General features: G+C 47.6%; 1 protein-coding gene across 6 annotated transcripts in view; it reads left to right on the top strand.

Annotated features, from left to right (window-relative positions):
- TFAP2B (transcription factor AP-2 beta) overlaps positions 1-11632 on the top strand; it is a 31757-nt gene extending 20125 nt beyond the window's left edge. For 5 of the 6 annotated variants that reach the window (XM_086370756.1, XM_086370757.1, XM_086370755.1 and 2 more), the window contains 2 exons: positions 1269-1410; positions 4306-11632. In XM_086370756.1, the coding sequence (XP_086226882.1) occupies positions 1269-1410; positions 4306-4606 (443 nt within the window). In that variant the 3' untranslated portion in view covers positions 4607-11632. The remainder of the gene's footprint in view (positions 1-1268; positions 1411-4305) is intronic. The other variant, XR_015152757.1, reaches the window with a different exon arrangement.
- Positions 11633-11976: the final 344 nt, after the last annotated feature.

Here is an 11976-nt window from a genome sequence, read left to right on the forward strand (position 1 = left end):
TTTTTATGGATACGATATTATGACACTACTTCGGGGAGTTAGTTTTTGGAGCAGGGGATCTTAGAATATTTAGGCAGCAACCATAAAGTCATCACATTGATAGGCATTGCACTTTGACATCTTTCAGGCAAAGTTGCCTGGCCCAAACTTACCCTCTAGAGGCAGAGGTGACCAAATTTCCAGACCACACTTATTACTGGTTGCCTCTCAGCCTGGGGGTTTTACTTTTTGCCCTTTAGCATATTGCTAAAATCACAATCTTCATTTTGAAAAGCAGTCAAGGTAATTTCAGCCCAAGACAGGGATTTGGGTGGAAAGGAAAGGAACTGGAAAACCCACTGAAATGCCAATATTCCATTGGCAGTTTTCAGTGTTATGAGTTGTTGTAAGCTGGAAGTGTTTGGTTACTATGCTAATGATGATTAAAAGTAGTCGTGCTCCTTAGAAATAATGTGGCTATGGGATAATTCAGCACATCTCTTTTTTATGTTAAGATCTTCCCTTGAACCCCTAAGGCTGTGTTTTTAAAGGGTAATAATGCTTTTTTCGAAAGGGGTTTCCACATTAACTGAGGAGTCTCTCAGCTGTCCAGGTTTTCTATAGCTGCTGTGTCATCTTTGTGCAGTAGAAAGTCTTGAACTAGGAGAATGATGGCAGCAACCTCTGAAGAGGAGAAACCTGAAACCTAACTAGCAGGAAACTGACAAGGAGAATAAATATTTCATTGCTGGATAGACACTGATCCATATATGATTTATATATTCTTTAATATATGTGGACATAGGCACACAAGGATCTATATTTGTATATATTAATTATAGGAAGATACAAAAGTTAGGAAGACTTAAATTTTATTTAAAGCAGGAGTTAACACGTTAGATACTTAAAAAAGGGGGTGGGGGGCAGATCTGGCTTGAATGTTCAGTTCACTGTCTGTCTAGATGCAATTGCAAGGTGGCTCCCACAAGTGGCCCACCTTTCCCTTAGGGCTGGGGTGTGGGAGACCCGAAACTATTCAGGGGTTGCCTAGCTAGGATTTGACTGGAAGCGTGATCAGGGAGAGGCTGGAAGGAGCAGCAGGAACAAAGTTTGTTCCATCAACTTTAATCATGGCCTGAGAACCATGTTCATTTGGGCGTCTGTACCACCTTTGCTACTGCCCCCAAGAGTTGACCTGTTTTGTGAACAATAACAATAGACCAGGGAACACCTCCTGATCTTGGGATGGTCTTGGGTGCTGATTATTTCCTCTGCGGCTGTCTTTTCAGGAGAAGCTGTTCATTTAGCTCGGGATTTTGGGTATATTTGCGAAACGGAGTTTCCCGCCAAAGCTGTTTCTGAATATTTGAACCGGCAGCACACGGACCCCAGTGACCTGCACTCCCGGAAGAATATGCTGCTGGCCACCAAGTGAGTGTCCTAAACTCGTCCCTACTCCCAACCTGCGCAGCCACCTCGTTTGGGAGGAGGCAATGGGAGCTCCCAGCTCAGTGGCGAAAGCCGGTGGATTGCTGGTAGGGAGCCCTCCCAGCTCCGCCCCCCTGCGCGTGCCCACCCCTCAGCGTTGATTACGGGCTGTGTGCGTGTCAGTCTTCTCTGTTTTCTAGATTCTGAGAAGGATGGCTTTATTAATCGGAATCCAGGCTTTTTAACAATTCACATCCCCAGCCCTGGGGGTGACAGGCAGACCTTTGCGGGGTGGAGCCTTATTCCAGTTCTTCCTGCATCCCTGGATGCTTGTTTCTGCCCAGGTTGCACATCTTCCTGTCCTCCCCACACAGCCACGTGTGCTTGCTCAGGGTGTCTATATGTCACCCACGTGTACCCATCTCTACCCTCAGCTCTAATTACTCTCTTTCCAACGTTGCTGTTTGGCATCTTCCACAGAAGTAGAATTTACTACAACTCCAGAGGGGAAACTAGTAAATCTCTGGCTAAATTTAGGTCTAGAGCTCATTTGAACTTTTACAGTGGGTTTTCTATTTATTTGATTTACTCCTGTCTTTGGCTTCGATGTCATATTGCTGGTGTTTTATGGCCGGCTCAGGCCTTCGGTGGGCGGCGCTGCGTGCGCCCGCACGTTTCTCTCGCAGGCGCGGCCCAAGCAGCGGCGCTCATTTATTTAGTGCTCCAGGACGCGGTTTGTTCCGTTGACAGCGTAATTTAAAGAAATATATGGAAGGCTGAAAAATCATTTGCTCAAATTTGTCCAGATGTTTTTGAGACGTGATTGGAATTTGATTGCCCCTTTCCGCAGGGTCAAAAAATATTAATGTCCCAGAACTTTAATTGCTTACAGACCCCAGTTTGGGCTTTGAAGATTTAAAATGTTTGACTCTAAGCATTTGTTCTCCGCAGTTCAGAATTTCCTTTTTGGCACTTTGGTAATGAGTACAAACTTCAGGAAAGCCTTTAACCATCCCTTCCAACGATCAAAACCTGGCACCCACCTCTTTTTAGAAGGTTTTCCTTGATGTACTAACTAGCAATATAATAGATCTTTGTCAGTAAATTGCCCTCCCACCCCTTGCCCTTGGTGGCTAGCGGCAGGGGAACTGTTGGTGCTTTATAAAAGAGTAAAGGTACTTTGGGGAAAAAATAAAGCCAAACTGGATAAATTAGATAACAGGATTCCACAAACAACTCTGTGGTTTCCCTGAGGAGTGCTTGTGGCTTCTCTTAGGCCAGCATTTCTTAACCTGAGGTGAGCATCAGGATTGTCTGGGGAGCATTTCCAAGATAATTATTCGTGGACCTAGCCCCAGGCTCCCTGAATGGCAGGGAGGGTGAGGGTGAGGGTGGAGGCCTGGATGTGTTTGTTTGAACCCCACAGGTGATTCTGAGGAACCTCTGACTTAAGAAACTGCCCTATTTAGGTCAAAACTGTTACCTGTTTCTTCCTGGTTGGGATGATATATGCCTGCATTTTGAACAGAGAAACCAGTGAGAGCATGCCTGGTAGTGTCTTCTACCCATCAGTCTTAAAACCAAAAACCTTTTCTGGCTGTTGCAGGTGGGGGAGGAGGTTTTTTCCATCTCCTCTGGCTGTTACTTCTCCTGGGAGTAATCCCCTTGGAATAGGTGCCTCAGAGTCACTCACATGAGCCTCCAGGCACTGGCCCTATTCATCTGTTGGCCAGGCCAGGTGTCATCAAGTGTCAGACCATCCCAGGGAGGCCTGGGATTGGAGTCCTGTAGTTTTTCTTTTTTCACCACCCTGGAGACCAGGTGGAGGCAGGCTGACAGAAGCCTGCCAGTCTATGAAAGGCTATGACCTTTGGGATGCCATGCCTCTGACCAAGAGGCGAACCAAGCCTTTGGGCCTTCAGGGCTAAAATCCTTTTGCCCATTTCTTATATTAAAAATTTCTCAAGTAAGTTCAGTCCATAGTTAGGTATGCAAGATTTCTAAGGCTGGGAGATTTGGGTGCCTTGAGGAATTAAAAACCTTCAACAAATAAAAATTTCCTCTCCCTGGAGTCTTAACCATCTACCTTTAGGTTTTATTTAAACAATGTGGGACTCCTTTTATATGGACAACAATCCTGTTGTATAAAGATCTTCCGTAGCCTACACTGTAAAAGAAAGGGGAAAAAAGGGGAGATGGTGGTGGTGGGAACACCTCCCTTCTCAAATACTGCAGGTAAACAGCTTTTTGCTTTGAATGGAATCAGCATTCTCTCCTGGAATAAACAGTTGCTTGCCCTGGGCCATGCACAGCTCCAGCAATCTGCTTCTGTGAGAAGGACAGGCTTGTGGCCCAGGGCCCTAAATCTTTCTGGGCTTTCTGAGCCTGATCGCCAAGAGGTTGGAGAGGCAGGAGAGAGGAGGGGGAAAGGGCTTTAAAAAGAACTGTCAGGTAAGAGCTAAAAATGACTGAATATTCCAAATCAAATGCTAAAAGCCTAGCGATTTTCCCAAAGCGAGGTTTATGCAGTTTCCTGCATAATGAAGGCGGCGGGTCGGGGTCGGGGGGGGGGGGGGTGGGTGGGGCGGGGGGCCGGGGGAGAGCGGGAAATGGGCAGGGGAAGGGGCTGCCAAAAAGGCCGGGCTTTGGGATGGAAGGGGTGCCTTACCTCCCCACCCCCGCTTTCCTTCCAGTCCCAGCTGCTCGAGAAGGCCGGCCGGGCGTTGGGAAGGGAAACAGAGCGGAATCGCCCACATTAGCCTCGCTCCCCGGCTCTCCGGTGACCGGGTGCCTCTGGGCTTGTGTGAGCAGTCTCCTTTCTAATGCCAATGACAACGACACTGAGGGTGGTGTTTGTTTGTTATTGTGGTTGTTGTTCCTCTTCCGCCCCATTTGCAGGCAACTTTGTAAAGAATTTACGGATCTGCTGGCTCAGGACCGGACTCCGATCGGGAACAGCCGGCCCAGCCCCATCCTGGAGCCGGGGATCCAGAGTTGCCTCACGCACTTCAGCCTCATCACGCATGGCTTCGGCGCCCCGGCCATTTGCGCCGCGCTCACGGCCCTGCAGAACTATCTCACCGAGGCGCTCAAAGGCATGGACAAGATGTTCTTGAACAACACCACCACTAACAGGCACACGTCTGGGGAAGGCCCAGGTAGTAAAACTGGCGACAAGGAGGAGAAACACAGGAAATGAAAAATTAAAAAAAAAAAAAGGAAAAATGTTTTAAATACAAAAAGAAAACAGAAACAAATTTTAATTTTAGCTTTAAAAATATTGGATTGGCTTTGGAAGAATTATATTAGGTAGATACACATACAATCAAAAATTTAAAAAGCAAAACTAAATAACTTAAAAAAAAAAACAAAACTGAGGCGTACCACGGAGCAACAGTATCGGTTCTCAGTGTCTATTTCAAGATACACTTGGAGACCACCGTCCGGATTTTCCACTTCGGTTCTTTCGAGCTTAGTAATACTGATAATAATAATAATAAAAACATGATTTTTTTCCCTTTGGAAAATAAACATAAGACTAAACATGAGAAAACGCTAACTTATTGGAAGAAAATCGGAGAAACCTTGTCGGTGTCAGTGCTTTGAGAGCTGGTTGACTGAGACGCACGAACTTTTTAAATTTTTAATATATTTTTAGGAAACTGGCAGTCCCCGCCTTTCCACCTCACCTCACCCCTCTCCCAGCCACCCTTTTCTACGTTGCCCTTCCTCCCTCTGGCTGTCACGGGAATCTTCCGGGATGAAAAGGCTTGTGGTTAGCCCTCAGGCACGGTGATTGCGGTCCCCTCGATGCCCCCGCCCCGCCCCGCCCCGCGTCCTTAACTCACCGGTGCCCCAGCTCCCGGGCCGTTTGCATAATTAGGGAGGGCGAGGGCGGGCGGGGCGGGAGGCCCTCGGGGACGCAGGCGGTGGCTGCAGCTCTGGGGCCGGCCGGCCGGCCGAGCGGAGGCTCCCGCGGCCGAGGAAAATCCGGACCAATAAGTTGATTGAGACTCATCATCAGTTGCTTTCAGAAACCTTACTAGTTCCCAGCCTTACCGGCATCTGCCTACCGAGCATCTTTCATTTGTTATCCTATTTGTCATCTACCAATTTTAAGAACTATAGTAAAACCAAAACAATATGAATACGTTGATTAGTATGTAATTCCTTCGGAGGGGTATGTACCATTTCATTCTCTTCTGTTTTCCAAAGCTTTGCCCGCATGGTTTATGAGCTTCTTCAAAGAGGACTTGGGCTTCCTACACAATCTTTAAGGTACAGAGAAAAAAAAAAATCCGATCCCTTTTTAATCAAAGCCTGTGTGTCAGAATTCTGCAGGTGCACTTCTTTAAAGAAGCTCAAAGGGAATAATTTAGAAAGTGGCCAATAAGAGATTGAAGCAGCTTTGAGTCTAGTTGTTAACAGATACTTCAACAAGGAATTCCGGAGGAGTGGGGAGCTGCTAAGTGAATTTTAGGGGAGAGGAGTAAGGGCCTTGGAGCCCAATATTTTAGCATTATTGACTCGCCTTTAAAATGGATTCCATTTCCTTGGGCTCTTTGGCAATTTTGGGAAAAGCAGCAGCTTTGCGAGTGGTTGAGTGGTCCTGGGAAGAAGGGTGGTGCAAGCTCCTGTGTTTCAGCAGCAGTTACTTTCTTACAAGATGCTTTATAAATGCGGCCTCCCCCCCCCAACCCCCGCCACCAGACATGCACTTGTTTTGACAATAATGGTAAAATAATGCAAAGTGAAAGGAGATGTACTTCAGCTTTGAATGTTACCGTCTGGATACACTGGGGCTATTCCCAGTGGATAAAGTCTCATGCACTTAATCTCTCTCACTTCTGGCAGCCCAGCTCCTTTCTTGGGCTTCACCTGAGCATTATCATAAAATAAGATCTGAAATCCATTGTTCCCACCATCCCCAAAGCAGTGGGAAATCCCCAGGGGTATAAGTGGGTGAGATAGATCTCTAAAATAGAGTGTGAATGAACGCATCTCTTTAAACAAAGTAGGCATTAGGAGCTTTGCAGCATCTCTTGAAGATAAAGCTCCAGAGGTCTGTTCTGCAGGATTTACAGTTAGGACCCACTGGGCCTCAGGCCGGCACCCCCTGGGGCCTTGGCCTGGGGAGGGGGAAGGTTGAAGGGTGGGACTTAGGAACCTGCTGAAAGTTTTGCGCTGACATGTTTATGGGGGAGGGAGTTAGGGACCTGGTTTTAGGTCACCAGGAGGGCCCAAGCAACGGTTGATGTCAGACCCCAGCCCATCCACTGTCAGCTCCTTCGAGGACCTCTGGATGTGCAGGGCCCAGCCTTAGATGAGTTGATAAGAGTACAAAGGCCGGGAGCTAGACTTCATGGAGCGTGTAGATAGATGCTCCATCCCTTCCGAGCTTAGAAGCCTGCGCCTTTGTCCGAGGGCCTGGCCGCTTGCATAAGACATATTCTGATTGCCAAAGGCAGAAAGGAGAAACCGCACTGAAAACGATCGTCTCCTTTCCTTGCAGGGCAACGCGCCCCACGCGTGTGACGTGCGAGAGACGCGATGGATGCGCCTTGCTCTTACTGTGCAGGTCCCGAGAGCGTGGGGGCCACTCGCGCCCAGTCGTGTTGAGGACATAGAATCAGCCGCTGGAGGGGCCGCGGGGCCGCGCGGGCCCTTCCCGCTCTCGGTCTCACCCTAAGGGCTAAGGCGACCGAGAAAGCCCGGTGCTCCAGTAGGTAATGGGGGGGCGCCCCACGGGCTGCAGGCTAGAGGGGTCTCAGTGCTGCTTGAGCCCCTAACTGCCAGCGGCCGCCCGGGGCGCCTGCTCCCTGAGGGCGAGTGGCCTAGAAATGTCCAGGGGATCGGAAGCTTCCCCCGCCTTTGCCGGGATGAAAACTCTCCACCCTCAGGCTCCTAAAGGCGGGTCATGGGTAGGAATTGTCTTACTAGGCTGCGCAGCCTCCTTCGTCGCCCTTCGCCCCTCTCCGTGTGCGTTCCTCCCGCCCGAGCTGAACAGAGCCCTTGGCAACCCTTCCCTGCAACTCCCCACCCCACCCCACACACACGTGGATAGAGCCCACTGCCGCCTTTCCCTCTCTCATTTCTCCTTTCATGTATGACTCCCGCCCCCTTGCTTTCGTTAGGCCTGCTACGTTTATCTGATAATTGAGTTATTAAAAGATTTGGTTTCCTTGGGCCCATAAATCAATAAACAGTGGGATTAACGCAAGAGTTTGTCTTTTAAGTCAAGGGAAACGTTTAAAACAAGCCCCTTTGAGCCTTGTTTTCAAACTAAACAGGTGAGTCGCAGCTCTCCCCTGCACCCCTGCCCTCTTAAGACACTGTATCCAAACCTCTTAAGTGCCCTGTCCCAAAGTAAGAGCTAAAGGTAGGAAGGAAGAGTCAGGATATGGCAGCGCTGCCTTCACACTTTTCCACTCTATAAGTTCCTTTGGAGGTTCTAAGGGTCTTCTGACCATCGTCTGTCCAATCCTGCCTCCTCTTATATGTATGGTGGCTCTCCTGGGAGAAAAAGAGCGAAAAGAAGAGCTGTTTTGGGTGAGGATTTCATCATCCAAGTGATCATTAACTTCTCTCCCAAACTGGGAAGGTAACTTTCTCCCTTGAAGTTAGCTTGCATTTTCTTTTCCTTCTCCCTGGCACCACATCCTTAGCTTTCTCCACTTTCAAAGTTTCAAAGACATGGCTGTTTTATTTTCTTTGGCTAAGGAAACCACTTTCTCTCAAGCAATTATTTTAGACCCTATGAAAACTTTGTTCGAATGGAAAACCTGAAACCCCCAACTTATCTATACCCTGTTCCTCTGGTACAAAGCCTTACCTAAAAGGGCAACTCATTCCTACTTAGCGTGTTTATAGCCAACTTGTCATCACATCTGATATTCTGTATGCATAATACATTATGTGGAAAGGAAATAACCTTAAACCATCTGATGTTGCCTCAAGAGCCCAAACAGTGTTTCCCCTCCTGTGCCGATGTATGTTAAATTATAGGGTTAAAAAAATAACAAAATTTGTTTTCTTTTAAAAAGTAGAATGAACACCATTCTTGAAATGCCAAAATCGACTCCTCTGTTGAGTTGGTTTCTCACTCACTAACATTGTTTTTGACACACAATCAAGAAATATCAATCTATTGACTCTTCAGGAGAAGAGCTCTGGAGGGTATCCATGTTAAGTTTGTATATATTTATTTATGCTTAATTTAATGGGAATGTGTAAATATGGCGAGCAAGTAGTTTGGGATTATTTATCTGTGAATCTATACCTCTGTGAATGGGTGGTTAAAAAACAAAAAACCGCTTGACCCTAGGTAGAATCCTCTCTGAATTTTTCTGTTCTTTATAGACAAGCTGTTATGGTAATGGGTAGAAATTGGTTTATTGTCCAGTGTTGATCTGATTTACATAAATAAAAGATTGTTGTGTTTTTGTTGTGTTTTCATCTTCAGTTTCTCGAACATACTGTTTAATTCAACAGACAGAAAGAGTATAGACAAGGAGGTTTCCTTTTTGTCCCCCACTCCATCATATAAACACAGGCAGTGTTTTCCTTACAATAAATACAATAAATTTTGCTTCTCAGAAAAATGGACACTTTTGTTTTCACTAGAAGGTGTTTTTGACTTTTTAAAATTCCAAATTTTGACACTATTCTCTCCTATTTCTCACCAAATTTGCAATAAAAGCTTATGTTAGTTGCATCTCTTGGTTTATTTTGCCCTTAAAAAAATCAAGGTGTCAAATTATTTACTTCCTAGATAACTAAAAGACTCTGAGTCCCAGGCACTATGGATCTCTGGGTCCAAGTCAAATAAGGTGCTCCCCTCTTGTTGCCAGTGAGATGGCATTCTGGCATGATGTTCTTTGAAGGAGATGGTGCAAGAGAGTAGCCCACCAGACCAGGGCTCTTGTGCCTTATGGGGATCTGGAGGAGTTAACTGGCTCATTTCAGGACTGAACCCCACCCTGACCTCACCAGCAGTGCCAGGCCCTCAGTAAATACATGAGGAAAAGCTCCCTTGACCAGAGGAGGAAACAAGGTTCCTACCTTAGGCTCAGAGGATGACCAGAGAAGCCAGAGCACTTCTCATTTGGGTTAATGGGCTACAGCCCAATCCTAATGGGCTGCACTAATCAAACATCTCAATCTGTATTTCATCCCAAGGCTTGGTGTCTTCCCTAAGGCTTGGAAAGTAAATTTGTCCAAGCTGTTGCACACTTTGGACCAGTCACTGTTTCTCTCTGGACCTCAGAGTCTTAACTGTAAAGTTCCTTTCCAACGTTGTCTAGGTTTAATTATAAAAAGCAGGAACAGCAACATGTATATATATTTAAGGATAGCTAGCAAAGTTAAATCTAGATAACTGGTAAACCCAGATTAGGAGAGTGCTTCCATATAGTTGGTACTCAGGTAATTAATAATATGCCTTCTATATCAATTTTCTGTTTTTCAGGTGACTCATTCCCACTTGGACTTCCCTATAGGGAAAGACAGAAGGGACAATGGAATCTGCTTTCTGTGAGATTTTCCACTTCTTGGCTTCCTTACTAATTAAAAAAGGGGGATTATCATGGCTAGAACTATAAATGACTGAATCAAGAAAGAGAAGGAAAGTAGAAGGAATTAAAAAAGAAACAGGAGAAGGGTGATTAAGAGAACCTGCAATGCATTTATCTAGAAAGAAAATAGGTATATGCCTTTGTCTCTGGCTCAAATATATTGTTTCGTTTTCTTTTGCTTTCTTGGCCAGCGAAGGGTTGGTTACTACTGGGATTACACAAAGGCGGTGATAAGTAATTTCCATATCCTACCGCAAATTTACCTACCGAAGGGTTAACACCAGCTCTCCAGAAACAGACCGGCCATCTATTATTCCATAGGTAAATTCCAAATCATCCTCTCTTCCACCACCATAAGACAGTCACTTTTTCTAGGCAAAACTCAAAGTCCTGAGGGGCCTGAATGTGTGGAAAGAACTGGAAGAAAGGGAAGAGGTAGGTAGCCTAAGAGCCTTGCCTAACAAAAATGGCCCTGGGCTGCTAGTTACAGCTCCTCTGCCCTTGCTTTTGTTACTGCCTTAACCAGGCCGCGGAAGTAGTAAGGAATGAAGGGAAACTGGAACCGCTAGGCCGTGGGCCCTGATCACCGGCCCTGCGGGGGTTCCTGGGTGACCTTGAAGGAGGTGTCTCTGCCGCCCCAGCCTGCCTGGAGGGAGCCAGCCCGGGTGCGAGGCTTCCAGCGCCCCAGAAGTCAGTCTGCTCGCCCGCCCGCATTAAAGGCTTATGGGCCCATTAAAAATAATGCTAGGACGAAGAAGAACCGATTTTTTTTTATGCGGCCACGTTCTTTTTCTTCATTTGCCAAAACGTCCCATGGGGGTCCTTCCCCAGGGACCCCAGGCACCAGAGCTTAAAGCCACCACGGATGGGACGTGTAATCTTATTGGGGGCGCTCATGACTCCCAACGAAGGCGGCCTTCCATGCCTGGACTTCGAAGGCGGTTACCTGTCACGTCGAAGCCTCAGAAATTAAACGTGAGGCTCACAAGTCCGTTAATTTTAGCTTCCCATTAATCTATAAGTGAGCCAGCGCTGGCTCTATAAATACAGTCCTATAAAATTGAACGCCTTCCCATAAATCTTCTACGTTGTTTATTTACATGTATTCCCTCGTCCTCCATCGAGCCTCGTTTCAGCTTGGGGAAGACACTTCGCCATGGAGTGGGATCTCCCCGCGCCAGCTTCCCGGCAGGAATCCTGGGCTCCTTGGAAAGGAATTGCGGGGGGGCAGAACACGGAGGGAGAAAACTCATTTTTCTTTCTTCACTTGTTTCCTTGAGTCTATCCCAAACTCACGTTCTCCATATTTCCCATCACAACCTCCACGTTGATTTATACTGTCATAAACAGCATTCTCGCGACTATAACTTCTCTTATAGCTTGGGGTGAGCTCCTTTTTCACTTCCCTAGCAGCCACTACTTTTAAATCAGGCCTCATAAATAATCTCAGCGCTTCCAGAGGAGGAGGTCAGTCAGTCGCCTCCCCGGGTCCACTTTCTTGGCTCGGGTCCCTCCGTGCCCCTCCCCCAGGTCACAGGCCGGCGCTCTCCCACCGCCTTTAGCCCACATTTCCAGGACGCAGCCGCAGACACCAATGCGGAAACTGGGCGCCAGCGCTCCGATATTCACACCCCCGTGCCCAGTCAGCGTGTGCACGTACCGCGCGTGCGCCGCCGCTGCCCAAGTTGAGCGCAAGCACGCGGCGCCGCAACCCGCGTCTAGGCACGCTCTACCAGTGCCAGGGCCGAGCGTCAACGAACACGCACGCGCGGACGCCTACGCACGCGCACGCACGCACGCACGCGCCGCGGCCCTCCCCCCAGCGCGCGTATCTCATGGCCCAACTACTGCTCAGGGCGCAGTCTGCTCGTCAGGCTTTCTGCTGCGCGCCCTTGGGGTCAAGTTCGCGAACGGCCGCAGTGTTGGCAACCCTTTTTTCTTTTTTCATACTATTTATGCAGAGATTGAGGGGGCCGTTTTGTCACAGAAGTTCAAC

Source organism: Bos grunniens, chromosome 23, assembly GCF_055505025.1.
Source record: "Bos grunniens cultivar Pamir isolate PY7600 chromosome 23, Bosgru_T2T1.0, whole genome shotgun sequence".
In the NCBI taxonomy this organism is placed as follows: Eukaryota; Metazoa; Chordata; class Mammalia; order Artiodactyla; family Bovidae; genus Bos; species Bos grunniens.